Genomic DNA, 21,480 nt, shown 5'->3' with positions numbered 1-21,480 from the left:
CCTGCCCTTGCTTGAGGTGACCTGGCTTATGAGAGTTGAGGTCTGGTGGCTTTGGTCATATTTCCCTCAGGTAGGGGCTGAGTCCCCACCGCCAAAGGGAAGGCCCCTAGGCTGTTCATGCACAACTGGGTGTTCCCAGTGGCCTAGTAACAGTGGACTCAGGCAGTTTCACTTCACTGGTTTCCCAGGAACGCAGAAGTGTGCCTGTGTGGGTGTTATGTAAATGTACACTGGTTGAGGCCACTAAGGTCTAACTTTGTCACCCATATTAACTTTCCGAGGGAAACACCCCAGAGGGCTAGGGTGGTGGGAAGAACACATGCTGGGGTGAGCAGGGCAGGCCTGTAGAGATAGGGGCCTTAGGTTCCCAGGCCCTTCAGAGGGGAGTCTACCCTGTGGCCTTTCTCCAGCCCGATGTGTTTTCCCACAGCACTGACCATTGTTCTGGGCTATCTTTTCTTCCTGTTGCCCCACGCTCAGATCCTGTTTTTGCATGGATTAGTTCCTAAGTCTCTCCCATCTCCCCGAGACAGGGGCACTGTATCTCTGGAGGCTGAGCCAAGCTGGACCTGAAGAGCTGCTTGCAGAAGTTCAGAGAGCCTGCCTGGAGTACAGAGCAAGGCTTTGGTGGCCTTGCCCAGTCACCTTGGGGAGGGCTGCTGCTGTCCCCCAATAATTTGGGGGTTTCAACTTCATTTCCCAAGCCATCTTCCACATCCAGAAATGGCATGAAAATCTCCTTTGGTACTGCATCCCAGTTATTGGTTGAGTAAAGCAATAAAACAGGAAGTTTGAGTTCATTCAAATTCTTCTATTGTGTGTGTGAAATGCTGTTTCCTGGACCCTTTGATCTTTGGGAGCTGAGACCCTGTCCATCTGCCCTTCTAGCACTTGACATGTTTCCTGCTGACTAGTCCTGGAAAGTAGGATGCTGGGTCCTCATCTGAGAAAGGAGTTTGGGTGGGATTGGGCAGGAGAGCTGAGCTGTGGGCAAAGGAGGGGTGACAGGAGGAGTGACCTGTAGAGAGCCAATCGCCTCCCCTCCTGGGAAACCATCTGATTGGCAAAGCTGAAAGGGCCTCTGACAGGCCTTTGGGGACCTCCTTATATATACCCCTAGGTATTTACCCAAGATAATTGGAAACTTAGGTTCACACAAAAACTGGTACATGAATGCTTATAGTAGCATTATGCATAGTAGCTCAGGAGTGGAAACAGCCTGAATGTCCAATGACAAATAAAATGGAAATGTTCTATAGAATGTAACAAATATTCCATAGAATGGAATATTGGCAATAAAAATGAATGAAGTTCTGATTCATGCTATGACATGGATGAACCTTGAAAATATGTTGGCCAAGAACAGTGACTCACATCCATAATCTCAGTCCTTTGGGAGGATTACTTGAAGCCAGGAGTTCAAGACCAGGCTGGGCAACATAGTGAGATCCTGTCTCTACAAAAAATGTAAAAATTAGCTGGACATGGTGGCATGTACCTTTAGTCCCAGCTGCTCAAGAGGCTGAGGTGGGAGAATCGCTTGAGCCCAGGAGTTGGAGGCTACAATGAGCTATAACGCTGGGTGTCAGAGCAAGACCCTGTCTAAAACAAATTATATATATTTATATGCTAAGTGGAAGAAGCAGTCACAAAAGACCACAACATATATGTCAAAAACTTATGGGGGACGTTAGAAGAGACAAATCCATATAGATAGAAAATAGATTAGTGGTTGACTGGGGCTGGAGAGGTTGGGGCCAAATAGGGAGTGACTGGTAATGGGTATGGGATTTCTTGTTGGGATGATGAAAATGTTCTAAAATTGTGATGGTTACACAACCTTGTGAATATAGTAAAAATCACTGAGTTGCATACTTCAAATGGGTGAGTTTTATGTTATATATGAATAGAGCTAGAAAAAAGACACATAAGGACACAGTGGCTCATGCCTGTAATCCCAGCACTTTGGGAGGCCGAGGCAGGTGGATCACAAGGTCAAGAGATCGAGACCATCCTGGTCAACATGGTGAAAACCCATCTCTACTAAAAATACAAAAATTAGCTGGGCATGGTGGCGTGTGCCTGTAATCCCAGCTACTCAGCAGGCTGAGGCAGGAGAATTGCCTGAACCCAGGAGGCGGAGGTTGCGGTGAGCCGAGATCGCGCTGTTGCACTCCAGCCTGGGTAACAAGAGCGAAACTCCGTCTCAAAAAAAAAGAAAAAGAAAAAAGACACATATAAAGAAAGTAGGCCGGGCACTGTAGCACATGCCTGTGATCCTAGCACTTTGGGAGTCTGAGGCAGGTGGATCACCTGAGGTCAGGAGTTCAAACCAGCTGTTGGCCAGCTGTTTGCCAACAGCTGCCTGCCCCCAACTTGCATGGTGGAGTGGGTGGGACAGGTTTTTTTAGTAGAAACCTTGTCTCTACTACAAATATAAAAATTACTCGGGCATGATGACGGGGACCTACAATCCCAGCTACTCGGGAGGCTGAGGCAGGACAATTGCTTGAACCCTGGGGGTGGTGGTTGCAGTGATCACACCACTTCACTCTAGCCTGGGCAAAAGAGTGAAACTCGGTCTCAAAAAAAGAGTAAAAGAGGGGAGGGCCCTCCTTGGTTACAGGTCGGCTCCCAGCCCTGGCCTGACTTGGGTGGTGTCCTGTTTAACTGTGCGCCCTCCAGCATTGGCCTGGAGACTGTTGCTCTGCCCCTCCCTACCACCCAAGCCACCCTCAGTCACCCACCACTGCTACACCAATATACATGTTCTTTTCTGGTCCCCAGCACCTCTGGACAGTCCTGCTGTGCTCCCCTGGGGAGGGTCTGGGACTCCAGATCCCTTTCTTAGGACTCTTTCAAGCACCTGGGGCTGGCAAAGCCTTGCCTGACATACATTTCTGACCTTGTGCCCCCGACAGGCCTGGGCAGCAGCGCCCCCGTGAAGAGGCCGCATGCCATGCTTTGGTCCTGGGCTCCAAACTTGCCTAGGCCTGGCTGGTGACTCCTGAAGCTGGGAGAGGCAGCCCAGTGCCCTTGGCCTTCCTTTTTCTCTTCCCCTTCCTGCTGGCCACCTGTGATTAGGGGGAATGGAGAGTTATGGGAAGGGAAAGAAGGGTGCATCTCAAAAAGGAGACACTAAATGGAGTGTTTTAGAGACGGGGTATGTGAAAGAGAAGGAACAGTTGTCACAGGTTGGACAGGCTTTTATTGGGGAGGCAGGGGTTGCTTTCCTTCCCTTGTCCCTGCTTCCCTCCCCCAAAGAACCCCACTCCAGTGGGACTTGTCCTTCGTCTGCCCCTTGCAATCCCCATCCCCAGCTATGCAGGCACTCAGGGAGAGCATATTGTGTGGGCAGACAGCTCTAAGCCAGGCAGGCAGTGAGCTCCCCCAAATACTCCCACCCCCAGAACTCAGGTGGGAGGGACAGGAGAGGTCTGGGCCTGGGTGCAGTCATCCAGCGACCCCGAGCTTGCAGCCAGCCAGGACTTGGGCCTCCAGGATGGTGTGATGAGGCATGTGCCCCGTAGCCTTTCCCTTCCAGCAGACCTTAACCAAGATGCATCTTGTTTAGGGGCTGGGGACTGGTGGGGAAGATGACAGGAGGACAGCTGACCTCTTCACCCTAGGAAGGCAAGAGGCACTTCTGGGGAACAGTCCTGGACTCAGATGGTTCAAGGAAGAGGCCAGGGGACTGGGAGGGTCCCAGGAGTTCCTGGGAAGCCCAAGATTCTCTGTCTGGGAGGGAAGCTGATGGCCACAGGACAACCTGAGAGTGAGCACATGTTAATACCGCCCAGAACAGTCTGCAGCTGGCTGAGGGATGGGCCTACCCAGAGCTGAGGCACTCCTGGAGCAGTGCCAGAGGCTGGCCCTGTAGATGCCTCCCAGTAGGACAAGAGTGCTGGCTTGGAATCTGGCCAGAAGTTGGGGTGAAGGGGGACTGCTGGGCCACAGAGCAGGACCTGCCCAGTAAGCTGTGACCTCTCACTTGGAGAAAGACAATCCAGGTGGGCATGAGACCAGGGACCCCCGCACCAGGCCTTGCCTTTCAGTGGTATCCCCTTCAGAAGATTCCAGCCAACACCAGGGGAAGGAGGAGCAGTAGTCCCAGGAGAGGGCCCCACACGTGACCAGGGTGCGAGTGCAGCCCTGACACGACGCCAGGCTTGTCAGGACCCTCTGCACCTCGGGAAGAGAGAGGCTTTGCCTCAGCCTGGAGATGGCTGCGCCTGACGTCCCGCCCATCCCACCATGCAAGTCGGGGGCAGGCAGCAGCCAGGGAGGAGGCTCCTACTTAGAGGGTGCATGCCCCACCATGCTTAAACCACCTAAGCTGGGGCAGGATGCTGACATTCCAGAGCCAGGGAGGAAGTAGGACATACTACGGGCCTTACCTGGCAAGAATGACTGCAGGGCCAGGGTACGCCCACCGGTGGCATTAGTGGTGGCAGAGGTATTGGGGAAATTGGGCAGGGACTTGGAGGAGATGTGCCCCATGTGGTCCAGTGTGGCCTGCAGCTCACCTGGCTTGTCCTGAGCTGGAAAAACTGAGGCCAAGACCTCACTGGAAGGAGGCAACTCAGCCTCAGCCTCACCTTCAGCCTCAGCCTCAGCCTCAGCCTCAGCCTCAGCCTCAGCCTCAGCCTCCTCCTGGGCATGGGGCACGAGAGCCCTTGTTCCTGTCAGGGACATCTTGGGGTCCAGAGAGTTCTCTGGGCTTCTGGAGGGCACTTTTGTTTTGTCTGTCACTTTGTCTGCTGATATTGGGATAGGAACATGGGTCGATTTGGGGAAGGTAACTGGCTCCTCATCCAAAGAGGGCAGGCTGTGAGCTGCCAAAATGGAAGGGACCTCAGTTGTTACAGAAAGTGGAGCCCCTGTTGCCATGGAGGGAGGGTCTTTCGTTGCTAAGGAAGTTGGGGCCTGGGTTTCCACAGCAGGCAGAGCCTTGGTTGCCAGGGAGCCCGAGACCTCTGTTACCAAGAAAGCCGGAATCCCCGTTGCTAGGGAAGAAGGAGTACCCATTTTCCCAGAGTCTGAGGCTTCAGTTGCCAGTGAGGATGGGGCCTCAGTTACCAGGGAAGGCAAATCCTGATCATCTTCCGGGCTTCCGATGGGTTCTGATAAGACAGACGAGAATTGGCGTGAGTGCTGCAAGCGGGACCCCACATCTCTCACCCCACCGCAACCCAAGTGAGGCGACCAAGTCCTACCAGGACACACAACACAGAACCCACACACACACCTCTCCAGCAGATACGTCCCTTACTGAAAATAAACGTTACTTCTGGTGATTGACACAGTTGCTCCTCCATCCACCTCCTGGTCCAAGTCTCCCTGCACTCGCACTTGCCCTTTTTCAGGGGACTTCTCCAAGGGGATCCTGGCCCCTCACAGACACCCCCCCGCCCCTCCCACCTCAAGGCCGGCCCCACCCGTTTGAAGCTCTCTGACCACGCCCACCGCCCTGGCCCCGCCCGCTCCTCGGGACCCTAACGTGTGACCACTCCCACCTCTCCCGGGCCCCCGGAAGCCGCCAGACTTTCTAACATCCTCCGTTTGAAGGGTTGGAATCCGGTCACTTGGAACGACAGGGCGCCGAAGTGGCTGCGCCGGGAGGGCTAAGGGAGCCGCCGGAGGCCCCTGCTGTTTGCATCCCGCCCAGCCCCTCCCCTGCCCACGCACCGCTCAGTCCAGGGAGGCTCTTAGACCATCCAGGCGGCATCGCATCCCTTCCACACCCCCTGCCCCTATCTATCCACCCGTGGACTCACCACAGAGGGAGTTCTTGCAGCGGTAGCCAGAGGGGCATTGGGAGCACGGAGTTCCCTCCTGGTAGGGCCGTTTCCCCTTCACGTTCCCCCTACAGGTCGGGAGGATGCTGCGGGGATGGGTCGATCCCCTCCCAACCCTCTCTCCAGCTCCTATACACACACCTAGTCTGGAAGTGCCCTTGGGTCTCCGACTGCCAGCCACTGACTTTCTGGGCGACCTTGGGCTCCTCGTGGCCCTTTGGCCAATAAGAGCAGACGCCCATCGGAGCCTTCACAGCCCCTTGGACGTATAGCTCCAGACTGAACCCTCTCCTCCCGCTCCTTCAGGCTGTGGCCAACTCTGCCCTCCCCTTGGCTCTGCCCCTGCCTTCCCCGCTCTCCATCTCCAGGGCTCCCCCAGCACTCACGGGGGCTCATAGTTGCACACCAGTAATTGGATGTTAGTTTCCTCGACACCTTGGAGCTTCTCACAAAAGTGGGAACCGCAGCCGATCCTCTCTGTCTTGGCCCAAACCACCTGAAGGAGGGCAAACGTAGCAGTTCAGCCCCATGCAAGGTGGCATGGTGCCTTCCTGGCATCCCACTACACCTGCCTAATAGGAATGGGGAGAAGAGCCACCCTACAGCCTGTGACATCCACGTCCCCAAGGCCATGCAGCTTCAGGACAAAACTCTGACCGGGGTAGGGATGGGGGAGTTTGTCCCTAACAGTCTACTCTCCTCTGCCAACCCCCACACACCACCAGGCCTCTTTTCCGCTCAAAACCTTCCCTCAGCTCCAGGGCTGTAATATACCCTCATGAATTGTCCTGTGGGATCTTCCTAGAGGCTCTTGCATTTTAAATGAAAGTTATATCCAAAGGAAAGAATCTCAAATGGTAGAATTTTAGACTTTAGCAACAAAAAAAGTCCAAGGTGGGGAGGAGGAGGAGCCATTTTGGAAGTGGAACTTCCCCCAAATCACAGTTGAGCAGGACCTGTTCTGGCTGTTTCTCAGCGTGGGAGTCTTGGCTGCTAGAAGGACTTCTGTCTTTATCAAACAAAAAGTCCAACATTTGTGTGCTGCCGTAAGGTGAGACCAGCAACCTTCCCTTACTGGTTCCAGGTCCAATCTGCCCAGGAATCTCTGCTGAAATCAGCTGAAGGTCTCCTGGTGTTGAGCACCTTCTGGGCAGAAATGACCCCAGAGTGCATGCACCCTTAGCGCCAGAGAAAGCTAGGGTGGAGCTGGCCTGACTCACTCCCTGCTGGGCCCGGACAGCAATCCCTGCAGGAGCAAGTATGTGGTGGTGGAGGAAGAGGGAGGGGTGGCAGGGTCCAGAGGGAAAGGGGCAGGGAGGGTGCTGGGCCCTCACAACTTCCTGACCTGGGTGGGTGCTGCTGGGATCTCCTTCCTAAAGATAAAGACTAAAAATACCATGAAAAAGAGGCACTGAGAAATGGAATTGGTGGATGTGGGTGGGAAGACGGTTGGTTTCTTATCTTTTAATTGTCTGTCATGTTATTGTTTATATGACACATAATCTCTGGGAGGAGAAAAAAGAATTCAGTAACACTAATGTTAATACACACACACACACACACACACACACCCCTTACCTGCAAGCCCAAACTTTCAAAATGCAGGGAGAACCCAGACGGGAAGCAAAGTGTGACTGGGAAGCAGGAAATTCTATTAGAAATCTCCCAAAGCCTTCATTCCGCCACATTTGCTCTTCATTGTTAGGCATAATGGTTAAATGCAAAAGAAAAACTAAACAAAATTGTCTATTTTTGCTTGATTAGTCCCTTGATTAGATGAGAAGTAGCAAATTAGACACCATGATAAATGACAAAAGAGCCATAGAGTAAAATTTAGGGACCATCTACTTCTGGGGTAAATAGCCCTGCACAATCTGGGGAAAGGGGAATAGGACAGCTTGGAGCCCGGGACAGTGTTGCCTAGGACAATAAGCACAGTCCATGAAACTGGCTCTGTGACGCCTAACATGCCCCACCGCCCCCACCCCACCCCCTTTTTATTGAGACAGCGTCTCCCTCTGTAGCCCAGGCTGGAGTGCAGTGGCGCAATCAGGGCTCACTGCAGCCTCAACCTCCCGGGCTGAAGCGATCCTCCCACCTCAGCCTTCAGAGTAGCTGGCGCGCGCCACTGCACCCGGCTAGGATTTTTGTACTTTTTGTAGGGACGGGGATCTCGCCGTGTTTGTTGCCCAGGTTGGTCTCCAACTCCCGACCTCAAGCGATCCTCCCAGCTCAGCCTCCAAAATTGCTGGGATTACAAGCATGAGCTACTGCGCCTGGGTCTGGCGGCCTAGGTTTTCAAAAGACTGTGGAGAAGCCGACGCCCTCAGGGGCCTAGACAGCGTATCAGTTGCAGTGAAAAGACAGGATTTGCTGTGTCCAAGGGGGTTGGAGTGAGGCCCGCCTCCCGCAGCGAGGACACTCCGGAGCAGAGCATGGAAGGCAGAGGGGGCCCCCGCCCAGGGAGCACGTGGCCCCACCCCACGCCGCGAGCCCCCGCTCCGCCCGCTGGGCCCGCACCTGAGTGTAGTGGCCGCACATCTGGCCCGGGCTGCAGGTGGCGGCGCTGAGGTTGTAGTGCTCGCGCTCGTGGAACCACTCCTCCATGGCCAGTGGCACGTCCATGCCCTCGTCGGTGATGGCGAACAGGTTCTCGCCGCGCCGCCCGCGCTCCTTGTTGTGGCCCCATACACACTGCCGTGCGTAGGCCTTGGCAAAGGCGGCCAGCTCCTCGTCCCATCTCTGCAGGGCAGGCGGGAGAAGGGAGGTGAGGATGCCCACAGGTGCTGTGGGAACCAAACGAAAGGTCGAGGGGGTCGTGGGGAAATCCTTCTGGCACATCCTTAGGGGGGTGACTCTTGGGCATGGTCTGGAACAGCTCTCTGCTCTGAGTGGGCTTCTGTGGGGAGGTGGAGGATGCCACCCCAGGCCGCAGAGCTGGACCATTCACCAGTGTGTGACTACAGGGACTGCCTAACCTTCCTGCACCCTCAGAGGCTGGGAAGAGTGAATGAGGTGGCGTTGGTGACAGTGTTATTATTAAAAGCCTCATGTGAAAAAGGTGGCCATCCCTGCTCCTTCCTACCTCCCAGGCCTCCTTGAACTTCTCTGAAGAGCACAGGTGAGATTGGTGTTGAGGGGCTGGGTTGTTTATTCAGCCCATTTCCCTCCCCCTCAACCATGAACCTGACTTGAGGGCCAGCATTCTCTCCCCCTAAGCCCCCACTCTCCCCTTGGGACAACCCAGTCCCCATGCCTTTCCCTCTGCAGACTCCCTCCCCAGTGCTATTCCTGATTGCTCCCAACCCTTGTCAACAGCAACACCCTTTCTCCAAGAAAATTAAGGGTCTCTATGTGACACTGAATGTCACAAGCCTCTCACCAAGGGGCCTATTTTCAGAGCCTTGGTAACCCACTCTCAGACCCCAGTGGCAGTGTTCTCCAGTGGGGACCTCAGGTGAGATGGTGGGAGGGGGCATTTTAGGTTTGGGGCCTTCGAGATTGTGTCCCTGGCTAGGAGGACAGACCGAGTGTGGGTGGGAAGAGGGATTAACAAGGCATCCAACCCAAAGGACTGAGGAGGGAAGCCTGGATCCCATTAAATGCTGTCCTTGGCTTCTCCTGGAAATCCATGGCCTGGCCGCCGCTCTTGCTCCACCCTCGGGGGTTCCAGACAGCTGTAGGAGCCAGACATCCCATAAAGCGCCAAGAGCTTGGGTGACCCTGAGGGGAGGTGGCCGTGTAGCCACACCCACTCTGCACCCACTCAAGGCTTTCAAGAGCCACTGCCTGGTGTGGGGATGGGTGCGGCTGGCTGGGGTAGCTCCACAGCTGTGACCTTGGGTGAGTCTCTTTCCCTCTCTGGACACTTTTGTCCCGAATCACTGGTCCCTGAAATTCTCTCAACTCTAGCAACAGTGGGAGATTGGGAGTGGGAAAGGGGCAGGGCGCTGGGGACCAGGGTCACAGTGTCTGAGATGACCTTCGAGGCACCAGGCTGGACTGTAAGTGCTGTCAGGATAGGGCAGTGATGGCTCCACAGTGTCCAGCGCAGTGCTGGCACATGGTAGGTACTCAACAGATACTTGTCAACTTGATGACTGAGACAAGGCCCTGCTTAAAGCAGTCTCCCCATACAGAGCCTGGCTGTCATTTCCATTCTGACTAGATACCTGGAGCCCCACCATTAGCATCATCGCTTTGGTCTTAAGGATTCTCGGTCCTCTCCACCCTTGGCCGGGCTAGATGGCCCTCTTTGGTGCCCCTCTAGTACTTGTTGCACATATGTCATTTACCATGTGGTGGCTTAATTGACTGTTTTTTTTTTTTGAGACGGAGTTTCGCTCTTGTTACCCAGGCTGGAGTGCAATGGCACAATCTCGGCTCACCGCAACCTCCACCTCCTGGGTTCAGGCAATTCTCCGGCCTCAGCCTCCCTAGTAGCTGCGATTACAGGCACACACCACCATGCCCAGCTAATTTTTTTATTTTTAGTAGAGACGGGGTTTCACCATGTTGACCAGGATGGTCTCGATCTCTCGACCTCGTGATCCACCCGTCTCGGACTCCCAAAGTGCTGGGATTACAGGCTTGAGCCACCGCACCCGGCCCTGTTTTTTTTTTTTTTTTTTTGAAATAGAGTTTTGCTCTTATCGGTGAGGCTGGAGTGCAATGGCAGCGATCTCGGCTCACTGCAACCTCTGCCGCCTGTGGAGTTGTAAGACTCTCAGCACCCACCCACACTGGCCACATGGTCACCATCCAGAAGCAAGTCCATCCATTCATTCATTCAACAGTCCTGGGCACTGTGTCAGCTCTGGGACAACAGCAGGAACCAAGAAGCCCAAGTTTCCACTGACATAAAAGTCAATGGGGCCAGGCACGGTGGCTCACGCCCGGAATCCCAGCACTTTGGGAGGCCAAAGCAGGTGAATCACCTGACGTCAGGAGTTCAAGACCAGCCCAGCTAACATGGTAAAACCCTGTCTCTACTAAAAATATAACAATTAGCTGGGCATGGTGGCAGGCGCCTGTAATCCCAGCCATTTGGGAGGCTGAAGCAGGAGAAATGCTTGAACCTGGGTGGCAGAGGTTGCAGTGAGCCGAAATTGCTGCCATTGCACTCCAGCCTCGCCGATAAGAGCAAAACTCTATCTCAAAAAACAAACAAACAAAAAACAGTCAATTAAGCCACCACATGGTAAATGACATACGTGCAACAAGTACTAGAGGGGCACCAAAGAGGGCCATCTAGCCCAGCCAAGGGTGGAGAGGGAGACACTAAGCTCTGTGTTAAAAGATGAGGCATTAGCCAGATGGAAGGGAGAGGCGTCCTAATCAGAAGGTACACATCAGCAAAAGCATGAAGCTGGGAAACATTCTGGCTGGAAAAAGACCAGCTGTTCAGGTTACAGAAGAATAAAGGGCGAGTAGGAATGGAGAATGGAGAGGTAGGCAGCAGCCAGAACACACAGCCTTCTCAGTTAGGAGCTGGAGCTTTATCCTGAGGCAGTAGGGAGCCATGGGAGCCACTGAAGGATTTTGAGCAGTGTCAGGCTCATGTGTTGGATTATTCATTCTGACAGCAGAGGCCAGAGACTGGGGAACAGGTAGGGGCTATCCTAGGAGGCCTTGGGTGCAGAATGAAAGAACCCTGAACCAGAGTTGTGCCAAAGAGAGAAGGGGCTAGAGGGAAGGGTTAGATTTCAACGAAAATTGAAGCTTCTAGGGGGCAAAACTGGTGCTGATTAGATCTGGAGGCTGAGAGAGAGAAGAGTTCATGATAACCCTCATCTGCCTCACCCTGGATCCATTCCCTCTTTAGTGTTAATCAGATACCTATTGAGCACTTACTGTGTGCCAGGCATTCTTCTGAGTGCTTTACACATATTCACTCATTTATCCCTACAACCACCATAGCTACAAGGGAATTATTCCACTGTTATCTCCATTTTACAGATGAGGAGAGTGAGGCAGAGTTTAACCTGGCCAAGGTCACAAAGCTAATGAGTAACAAAGCTAAGATTTGAACCCAGGCCATCTGGCTCCAGAGTCCCTGCATTCACTGCTACTGAGGCTGAATCTGAGTCTTGTCCTGAGTATTTCCTGCAATCCCAGCCCCAGCCTCATCTCCTCATATCACTCCCCATTAGGCAGCAGCATATCCCCTCAATATCCCAGCTGCCTCCCAGAATGCTGCCCCACTCCAAGGTGCACCTCTGTCTGAGAAGCAGCTCCCAGCCTATGTGGCCCCCAGTCTCAGCCACCAAGAACTGTAGGGCCTCAGGGATCTACAGGTGGGGAAACTGAGGCCCAATGATGCGTCGCAGGCCTCAATCAGGGAGCTGCTGGCAGAGCTGCAGCTGCAACTCCTGGTTTGTTGTTCACCTTTCCTCGATGCCCAGGCTGGCACAGCTGTGAGCGGCAGTGCTGGGTGTGTGTGCAGAGCTCTTTCTAGATCTTTCTCACAGGTCATCCTGTGACACTCGGGACAGGGATCGCCAGCCCCATGTTTCCATCTGGAAACAGGCCTTTGAAGGGAAGAGGTCCACCCAGAGTTACTTCAGCCAGATCACATGAAGCTGAGGTTAGAACTTAGGTTTGGGGCCCCAGGCTCACTATCGTGTTCCCCAAGGTGCATCTGTGCTCCGGGGCACCCTGAACACTGCTCAGCAACCTCCCCGGCCACCCGAAGGTGTTTAGAGGGGACAGGCTAGTTCAGCCCTCAGGGAGGGCAGGAGATGGGTGAATTTCTGGCTTTATCTCCTCTAATAATGCGTATAGACACCCTGCCTCCACCCTGCCATAAATAGCTCTTCCTGACAGAAGTAACCAGCCCTAAATCTAGCTTCTGTCTCCTGTGTGCATGTACATGTATGTTTACTACATCTGCACATTTCACCAGGACATAAACAGTATTTTTACATGTTTTCAAACTTCATGTAAAGAGACCCTTCCTCACCCATTCAATATGTGAGATTCAGTCCACGCTGGTGTATAGTAGCTCTCATTCTGACCTCCTCTTATAGGAGACACAGGATCAGCAAGGTCACAGGACTTGCCTCAAATCACGTCTTGTAGGTGACCGAGAGAATCTGAGCTGAGTGATCCGGAGCCCTCTTTGCTTGTGGATGCTGCTGTTACCCACCTCCTTAGCACCCGCCTCCTACCCCAGGTGCCCACATCCATCCTGCTGCCCTGCTTCCTCTTGTCAGGAAGCAGGCATGTGAAAGACCATTTTCACAAAGGTGTTAAGAAGTTCCCGGGTTCCCTCACCGAGGACACATGCACTTGAGGACGTGCTGGGGAGAGGTCACTGGAGTGGGAATCCAGGGATTCAGATCTGGCTCTACTAGCTGTGTGACCCCAACAAATCCCTCTGAGCCTCACTTTCCTCATCCGTATTATGAGGCTGCTTATAGGGGCTGTGAATTTTATTAGGCGGGTGCAAAAGTCATTGTGGTTTTTGCCATTAAAAGACATGTAATGTAATGTCAGGGACTCAGAGACTCTGTCACTGACCAGAGGAAGGAGAGGAATTCTGGAATAGCTTCGGCATGAGGAGCAGGGTAAGAGGGCCTGGAGACAGACCCTGCCCAGCACCCCTTCCATCCCAGCCGGCCAGGGCCCTGGCCACGCTTACCATGTGCAGCATGTCCGAGGCGGGTGGGGATGCCTGGGCCCGGTAGAGGTTGTGCAGCTCCACCATCAAATGCTTCTCCTCATCTGTGAGGGCTCCAGCGGGGCCCGCAGTGGCCACCAGCAGTAGCAGCAGCGGCGGCAGCAGAAGCATCAGGAAACTGCAGGAGCTGTGCATGGTGGCCAGCCCTCTCTCCTTCTCCCGTCCAGGGGTCTGGCAGCTGGATTTAAAGTCTTTCCCACTGAAGCACCACCCTGGCTGGGGTGGGGCAGTGGGGGCCGTGTCTGAGGCCCAGCCCAACTCACACAATGTCTTAGGGAGGGCTGGGTGCCTTGGGTCCCGACCAACATCGAGTGCACTCCCCTTGGAGTCCTTGGCAAAAACCTCCTTTCTCTTGGTAACGGGGGCTCAGGCCAAAAGCTGTGTGAGTTCCTAAGTTGTGGACAGATGCTTCAGGAGCCAAGTCACAGTAACCTCTGCAGAGCTGTGACTGGTTGTCCCCAGGTCATACCCACTGGGTGTTGAAGACAGATAAAAGAAAGGAAACCATACAGACCCTACCCCCAGAGGTGTGGGCAAGATGAGAAAGCCATAGGCTTTTGAAAGGACAGAGGAAGACCAGATATATTGATAAAAGGCTGAGCCAACCCAAATCAGAATCCTGGTTCTGCCCCTTGCTATCTGTGTTTTGGCAGCTCTCTCAGGTGAATCAGTGACAATGATAGTACCCACCTCATAGGCCTGGAGAGAAGATTAAATGACATATAATGTACATAAAGCACCTAGTATGGTATCTGGCACATAGTAGGCCCTCAGTAACAGTAGACAACCCACCTATGTGGCCTGGGCCTTGGTAGGCTACCAGCCCCATGGGGAGGCAAGACTCTTGCCTGGGGGAGGGACCAACGTCTTCCCCACTGTAGCTGCATTTGGGAATAGGGCCTTTCACTATGGACAAAATTTTGGTTTCCATGTATCCTCTCTGAATGCATGTGCTGGACATCCTCATTTGGAAGTGGGATGCTGGGACCCCTGTGCTCTGAATATGTAGAAATATAATGTATCTGTTTCTTAAATCAAGACAGAGCAGAAAAGCAGAAGGTTGAACCAGGAGCTCTGACAGGAGGGTACTGGAAGGGAAATAGGCTCAGCAGCCAGGTGCTGGCATTAGCCATGACCTAGGCCTTGGCCTTTGTGAAGCAGGAAGCTGGAAACAGTACTCTTGAGGACAGCTGGGATCCTTGAAGCCTGCCTCCCTAATGACTAGGGACCTAGAAGAAGCCTACTCACTGGCTTTGGAAGATGACAAGAAAACCTGTCCTTGCCTGAGTCTCCAGGTAAAAATAAAAACAAAAACAAAAGCCAGGCACGGTGGCTCACGCCTGTAATCCACAAATAAATTTGTAATACACAAATAAATGGAAAGACATCCAAGCACTTTGGGAGGCTGAGGTGGGTGGATCACGAGGTCAAGAGATCGAGACCATCCTGGTCAACAAGGTGAAACCTTATCTCTACTAAAAATACAAAAATTAGCTGGGCATGGTGGCGCACGCCTGTAGTCCCAGCTACTCAGGAGGCTGAGGCAGGAGAATTGCCTGAACCCAGGAGGTGGAGGTTGTGGTGAGCCGAGGTCGCGCCATTGCATTCAAGCCTGGGTAAGAAGAGCGAAACTCCGTCTCAAAAAAAAACAAAAAAAAAAAACAAGATGGCTTTTACACACCCACACACACGCGCGCGCACACACACACACACTTATTAGAATTAATAAAGTCAGCAAAGTTGCAGGATACAAAATTAACACATAGAAATTTGTTGTTTGAATACACTAATAATGAAAAATCCAAAAAGGAAATTAAGAAAACAATTGCATTTATAAAAGAAACAAAAAAGAATAAAATTCTTAGCAATAAACCTAACCAAAGAGGCGAAAGACTTGTACACTGACAATCACAAGGCCAGGCACGGTGGCTCAAGCCTGTGATCCCAGAAGTTTGGGAGACTGAGGTGGGCGGATCACAAGGTCAGGGGTTTGAGACCAGCCTGACCAACATGGAGAAACCCCATCTCTACTAAAAACATAAAAACTTAGCCAGGCATGGTGGTGTGGGCCTGAAATCCCAGCTACTCAAGAGGCTGAGGCAAGAGAATTGCTTGAACCTGGGAGGCAGAGGTTGCAGTGAGGTGAGATGGCGCCACTGCATTCCAGCCTGGGCGACAGAGCAAGACTCCATCTCAAAAGAAAAATAAAAGAAAGAAAATAAAAGAAAGAGAGAGAGAGAGAGAAAGAAAGAAAATGACAAAATATTGCCAAACTAAATGAAAGAATACACAAATAAATGGAAAGACATCCTTTATTCATGGATAAGAAGACTTTATATTGCTAAGATGTCAATATTGCCTGAAGCAATCTACAGATCCAATGCAATCCCTATGGAAATACAAATCATAGTATTTTTATAGAAACAGAAAAATCCGTCCTAAAATTTATATGGAACCTCAGAGGACCCCAAATAGTCAAAACAATCTTGAAAAAGAACAAAATTGGAAGTCTTAAGAGTTTCCAATTTTAAAATGTAACCAAAAATCTGCAATAACTCAAATGGTGTGGTACTAGTATAAAGACAGACATTTGGGCTAATGGAATAGGATATCCCAGAAATAAACTCTTACATATATGGTCAAATGATTTTAGACAAGGATACCAAGACCATTCAGTGAGGGAAAAGGCAGTCTTTTCAAGAAGACTTAGGAAACTGGATGTCCGCATGCACAAGAATGAAGTTGAATCTTTACCTTAAGTATATTAAAAAATTAACTCCAAAATGGATTAAAGACCTAAACATAAAAGCTAAACCTACAAAACTCTTTATTTTATTTTTATTTATTTATTTTTATTGCATTTTACATTTTGGGGTACATGTGAAGAACATACAAGATTGTTGCACAGGTGCACACGTGGCAGTGTGATTTGCTGCCTTCCTCCCCTTCACCTATATCTGGCATTTCTCCCCATGCTATCTCTCCCCAACTCCCCACCCCCACTGTCCCTCCCCTATTTCCCCCCAACAGACCCCAGTGTGTAGTGCTCCCCTCCCTGTGTCCATGTGTTCTCATTGTTCAATACCTGCCTATAAGTGAGAACATGTGGTGTTTGATTTTCTGGTCTTGTGTCAGTTTGCTGAGAATGATGGTTTCCAGGTTCATCCATGTCCCTACAAAGGACACAAACTCATCGTTTTTTATGGCTGCATAATATTCCATGGTGTATATGTGCCACATTTTCCCTGTCCAGCCTATCATCAATGGGCATTTGGGTTGGTTCCAGGTCTTTGCTATTATAAACAGTGCCACAATGAACATTCATGTTATTTATTATAGAACGATTTATAATCCTATGGATATATACCCAGTAATGGTATTGCTGGGTCAAATGGAATTTCTATTTCTAGGTCCTTGAGGAATTGCCACACTGTCTTCCACAATGGTTGAACTAATTTACACTCCCACCAACAGTGTAAAAGTGTTCCTATTTCTGCACATCCTCTCCAGCATCTGTTGTCTCCAGATTTTTTAATGATCACCATTCTAACTGGCGTGAGGTGGTATCTCAATGTAGTTTTGATTTGCATTTCTCTAATGACCAGTGATGATGAGCATTTTTTCATATGTTTGTTGGCCTCATGTATGTCTTCTTTTGTAAAGTGTCTGTTCATATTCTTCACCCACTTTTGAATGGGCTTTAAAACTACAAAACTCTTAGAAGAAAATAGAAGGGACACTTCTTGGCATTTGATGTGGCAAGGATTTCTGGGATATGACACCAAAAGCATAGGCAACAAAACAGAAAATAAATTGAACTTCATTAAAATCAAGAACTTTCAGGGGCCAGGTGCAAGGGCTCATGCCTGTAATCCCAGCACTTCAAGAGGCCAAGGTGAGTGGATCACTTGAAGTCAAGAGTTTAAGACCAGCCTGGCCAACATGGTGAAACCCTGTCTCCACTAAAAATACAAAAATTGGCCAGGCGTGGTGGTGGGTGCCTGTAAGTCCAGCTATTCAGGAGGCTCAGGCAGGAGAATTGCTTGAACCTGGGAGGTGGAGGTTGCAGTGAGCCGAGATCACCCCACTGTACTCCAGCCTGGAGTGCAGCACTCCAGAGTCAAAAAAAAAAGTACACAATTAACAGAGTGAAGAGGTCATCCATGGGATGTGAAAACACATTTGCAAATCATATGTCTAATAAGGGATTAATATCTAGGATATTTATATTTATATTTGTTGTTTTTGAAACAGGGTCTCACTCTGTTGCCCAGGCTGGAGTGCAGTGGCACAGTCTTGGCTACTGCAACCTCTGCCTCCCGGGTTCAAATGGTTTTCCTACCTTAGCCTCTGCAGTAGCTGGGACTGCAGACATGAGCCACCATGCCCAGCTAATTTTTGTATTTTTAGTAGAGACTGGGTTTTGTCATGTTGGCCAGGCTGGTCTTGAACTCCTGACCTCAAGTGATCTGCCTGCATTGGCCTCCCAAAGTGCTGGGATTACAGGCATGAGCCGCCATGCCTGGCCAATATCTGGGATATGTTTTTCAAACTCCTACAACTCAACAACAAGAACAACAACAACAAAAAAAAACAATTTCAGGCCAATTTAGTGGCTCAGCTCTTTGTAATCCCAGTACTTTGGGAGTCTGAGGTGGACTGATCGCTTGAGGCCAGAAGTTCAAGATCAGCCTGGGCAACATGATGAAACCTCATCTCTACAAAAAATACAAAAATCAGCTGGGCATGGTGGTGTGCACCTGTAGTCACAGCTACTAGAGAAGCTGAGGTGGGAAAATTGCTTGAGCCCAGGAGGTTAAGGCTGCAGAGAGCCAAGATCATACAACTGCACTCCAGCCTGGGCAACAGAGGGAGAGCCTGTCTCAAAAAAATTGATTAAATTGGTGAAAGACTTGAAAATTCATTGTTCATTTATTCAATTATTCATTGTTGAAAAGACATTTCTCCAAAGAAGATATGCAAGTGGCCAATTAGCACATGGAAAGATGATAAACATCACTAACCATAAGGGAAATGCAAATCAAGCCACAATGAAATACCACTTCACGCTCATTAGGATGGCTATTATGAAAAAGCAAAACAGAAAACAGCAAATGTTGACAAGGATATGGAGAAACTGAAACCCTTGTACACTGCTTCTGGGAATGCAAAATGGTGCAGCCACTATGGAAGACAGTGTGACAGTGCCTCGAAAAATTGAACACAGAATTACTATATGATGCAGAAATTCCACTTCTGCATATATACCCAAAAGAAATAAAAGCAGGGACACAAACAAATATATTTGTACACCAGTGTTGATAGCAGCTTTAGTCACAATAGCCAAAAGGTGGAAATAACCCAAATGTTCATCAATGAATGAATGGAGTAGTATATGCAAAATGTAGGATCACATATACAATAGACTATTATTTTATGTTCAAAAGGAAGAAAATTCTGGGCTGGGCACAGTGGCTCACACCTGTAATCCCAGCAGTTTGGGAGACTGAGCGGGGTGGATCACAGGATCAAGAGATCAAGACCATCCTGGCCAACATGGAGAAACCCTGTCTCTACTAAAAATACAAAAAATTAGCTGGGCCTGGTGGTGCATGCTTGTAGTCCCAACTACTCCAGGAGGCAGAGGTTGCAGTGAGCCGAGATCACGCCATTGTCCTCCAGCCTGGGCAACAGAGTAAGACTCTGTCTCAAAAAAAAAAAAAAAAAAAAAAAAAGGAAGGAAATTCTGACACATACTACAACATGGATGAACCTTGAAGACATTAGGCTAAGTGAACTAAGCCAGACACGAAAGAGCAAATCTCACATGATCCCACTTATATGCAGTACCTGGAGTATGCAGATTTATAGAGACAGAAAATAGAATGGGGGTTGCCAGGGTCTGGAGGAAGGAGAGAATGGGGAGTTAGTATCCAGTGGGTGTAGAGTTTTGGTTTGGGAAGAGGAGCAAGTTCTGGAGATGGAAGGTGGTGAGGGTGACCACACTGTGAATGCTTGTACTTAATGCTACTGAACTGGACACTTTTTTTTTTTTTTTGATCTGTGTCCTCGTTCAAATCTCATTTCAAATTGTAATCACTGTATTGGAAGTGGGAACTAGGAGGAGGTGACTGGATCACGGGGGTGTTTTCACACGAATGGTTTAGCACCATCCTCTTGATGCTGTACTCAGGATAGTGAGTTCTAGTGAGATCTGGTTGTCTAAAGTGTATGGTGCCTCCCCCCACTCTCTTCTCTTGCTCGTGTCCCTGCCATAGAAGATGCCTGCTCCTGCTTTGTCTTCTGCCATGATTGTAAGTTTCCTGGGTCCTTCCCAGAAGCCAAGTAGATGCTTCTTTTTTTTTCTCTTGTTTTTTTTTTTAATTGCCCTGGCTAGAATGCAGTCTAAAAATGGGTATTGAAAACCTCTTTTATGCCAATAATCATGGTTAATAATGGAGACAGGAAAAAACGAGGGAAGAAAATAACAAATAAGTAGCCAACCAATATTTCATTTAAACCTGTGAGTAGGTGAGATGTGGTACTGATAAGAGTGTATATTTTGTGTATTTAAAGTGGAGAGTTCTATAAATGTTTATTAAGTTTACTTGTTCCGGATCTGAACTGGACACTTAAAAATGATTAAAATGGTAAATTTTATGTTATATATTTTACCACATAACAACAACCACCACCACAAAAACAGGAATTCTTAAATTGGCCAGGAGTATGGTGACAAAGGAAAAATCGTGTCTGGAGGGAGCCTTCACAATCCAGGCCACTTGAGCCACCATGAGAAAAAAAAAATCCGACTTTAGCTCACTATCAGAAAGTATCAAATACATAAGGAACTGAGTCGTGGTGAGCAAGACAGACATACAACACAAACCGGAGAATTTCTGTCCCTGTAACTTGAGATGATAGAACAATCTGGAAAAGACTTGCAAATAACTGTATTTACAATGATTACGGAAATAAATGGGTAGCTGAAAAGGGGAGAAGAAAGACTTAGGGGGTAGAGGGGAACAAGATGTGAAGAGAATCAGAACTCAGGAAAATGGGTTAGTCTGGGGGAAAGAACGCTATTTGAGAAAAATCAGAGTGGAGGAAAGACTGATCAGATTAGACTACAGCCCAGACCCCTGGGCAGCTGTCCCAGGGCGTTCAGCTGGTGAAGCTGTGAGATGGATCTCTTTCTTCCATAGGTGGGAGAACTCACCGTGTTCCTGACAATTTGGACTTGACACAGAAATAAGGGGACTTAGTGGCTGGGTGCAGTGGCCCATGCCTGTAATCCCAGCACTTTGGGAGGCCAAGGTGGGCAGATAACCTGAGGTCAGGAGCTGGAGACCAGCCTGTCCAATGTGACGAAACCCTGTCTCCACAAAAAAATGCAACAATTAGCCAGGCATGTACCTGTAGTCCCAGTTACTTGGGAGGCTGAGGCAAGAGAATCACTTGAACCCAGGAGGCGGAGGTTGCACAGATCACACCACTGCACTCCAGCCAGGGCAACAGAGCGACTCTGATTGCTTGAGCCCAGAACTTGAGACCAGCCTGGGCAACAAAGTGAGAAACCCCCCCCTTCTCTATTTCTAAAAACTTTAAAAAAAATTAAAATGAATAAAATAAAATAAAGAAACACAGACTTCCCAAGGAGTTCAAGTGCTGGCGTGGCCTAGGAAGTGCTGGACTCAGGAGTGGAAGGACACAGTTCTCAGAGGCCCCCGGGTGGAACCGGGCACTGGCACTACAGGTTGTCTTGGTGTGGTCACCTCTGTGGCCTCTGGCTCCAGTCATGCCCCTTCAATAGCAGGGATAAACAGCTTTGCAGGTGCAGGACAATGGGCAGCATTCATCCATTCAACAAAGGCTTACAGAGCTTCTCACTGTGCCAGGTGCTGAGCTGGGTGACAAGAGCAGGAAGCCCACCAGCAATCATGGGCAGTTTGTGGATGAGAATGCGGGGCTTACCGGCTGGCTGGGTGGCCCAGGCAGGTG

General features: G+C 50.2%; 1 protein-coding gene across 5 annotated transcripts; it reads right to left on the bottom strand.

Moving 5' to 3' along the window:
• Positions 1–3,188: 3,188 nt before the first annotated feature.
• On the bottom strand, positions 3,189–13,638 carry PI16 (peptidase inhibitor 16). 5 transcript variants are annotated; one of them, XM_035295505.3, is made up of 8 exons: positions 13,441–13,638; positions 8,319–8,540; positions 6,185–6,294; positions 5,778–5,866; positions 5,025–5,123; positions 4,398–4,760; positions 4,049–4,188; positions 3,189–3,625 (listed from the first exon to the last, which is right to left on the bottom strand). In XM_035295505.3, exons 1-7 carry the CDS (start codon positions 13,612–13,614, stop codon positions 4,067–4,069), a joined length of 1,179 nt encoding a protein of 392 aa, XP_035151396.3. In that variant the 5' UTR covers positions 13,615–13,638; the 3' UTR covers positions 3,189–3,625; positions 4,049–4,066. The 5 variants fall into 5 exon arrangements, with proteins under 5 accessions (XP_035151396.3, XP_035151393.3, XP_035151394.3 ...); XM_035295502.3 differs by having other exon boundaries at positions 4,398–5,123; XM_035295503.3 differs by having other exon boundaries at positions 4,049–4,182; positions 4,398–5,123.
• Positions 13,639–21,480: the final 7,842 nt, after the last annotated feature.

The sequence above is a fragment of the Callithrix jacchus genome, chromosome 4, assembly GCF_049354715.1.
Source record: "Callithrix jacchus isolate 240 chromosome 4, calJac240_pri, whole genome shotgun sequence".
Taxonomy (NCBI): domain Eukaryota; kingdom Metazoa; phylum Chordata; class Mammalia; order Primates; family Cebidae; genus Callithrix; species Callithrix jacchus.
The sequence above is the reverse complement of the archived record's forward strand: the minus strand, read 5'-3'. Positions and strand labels throughout refer to the sequence as shown.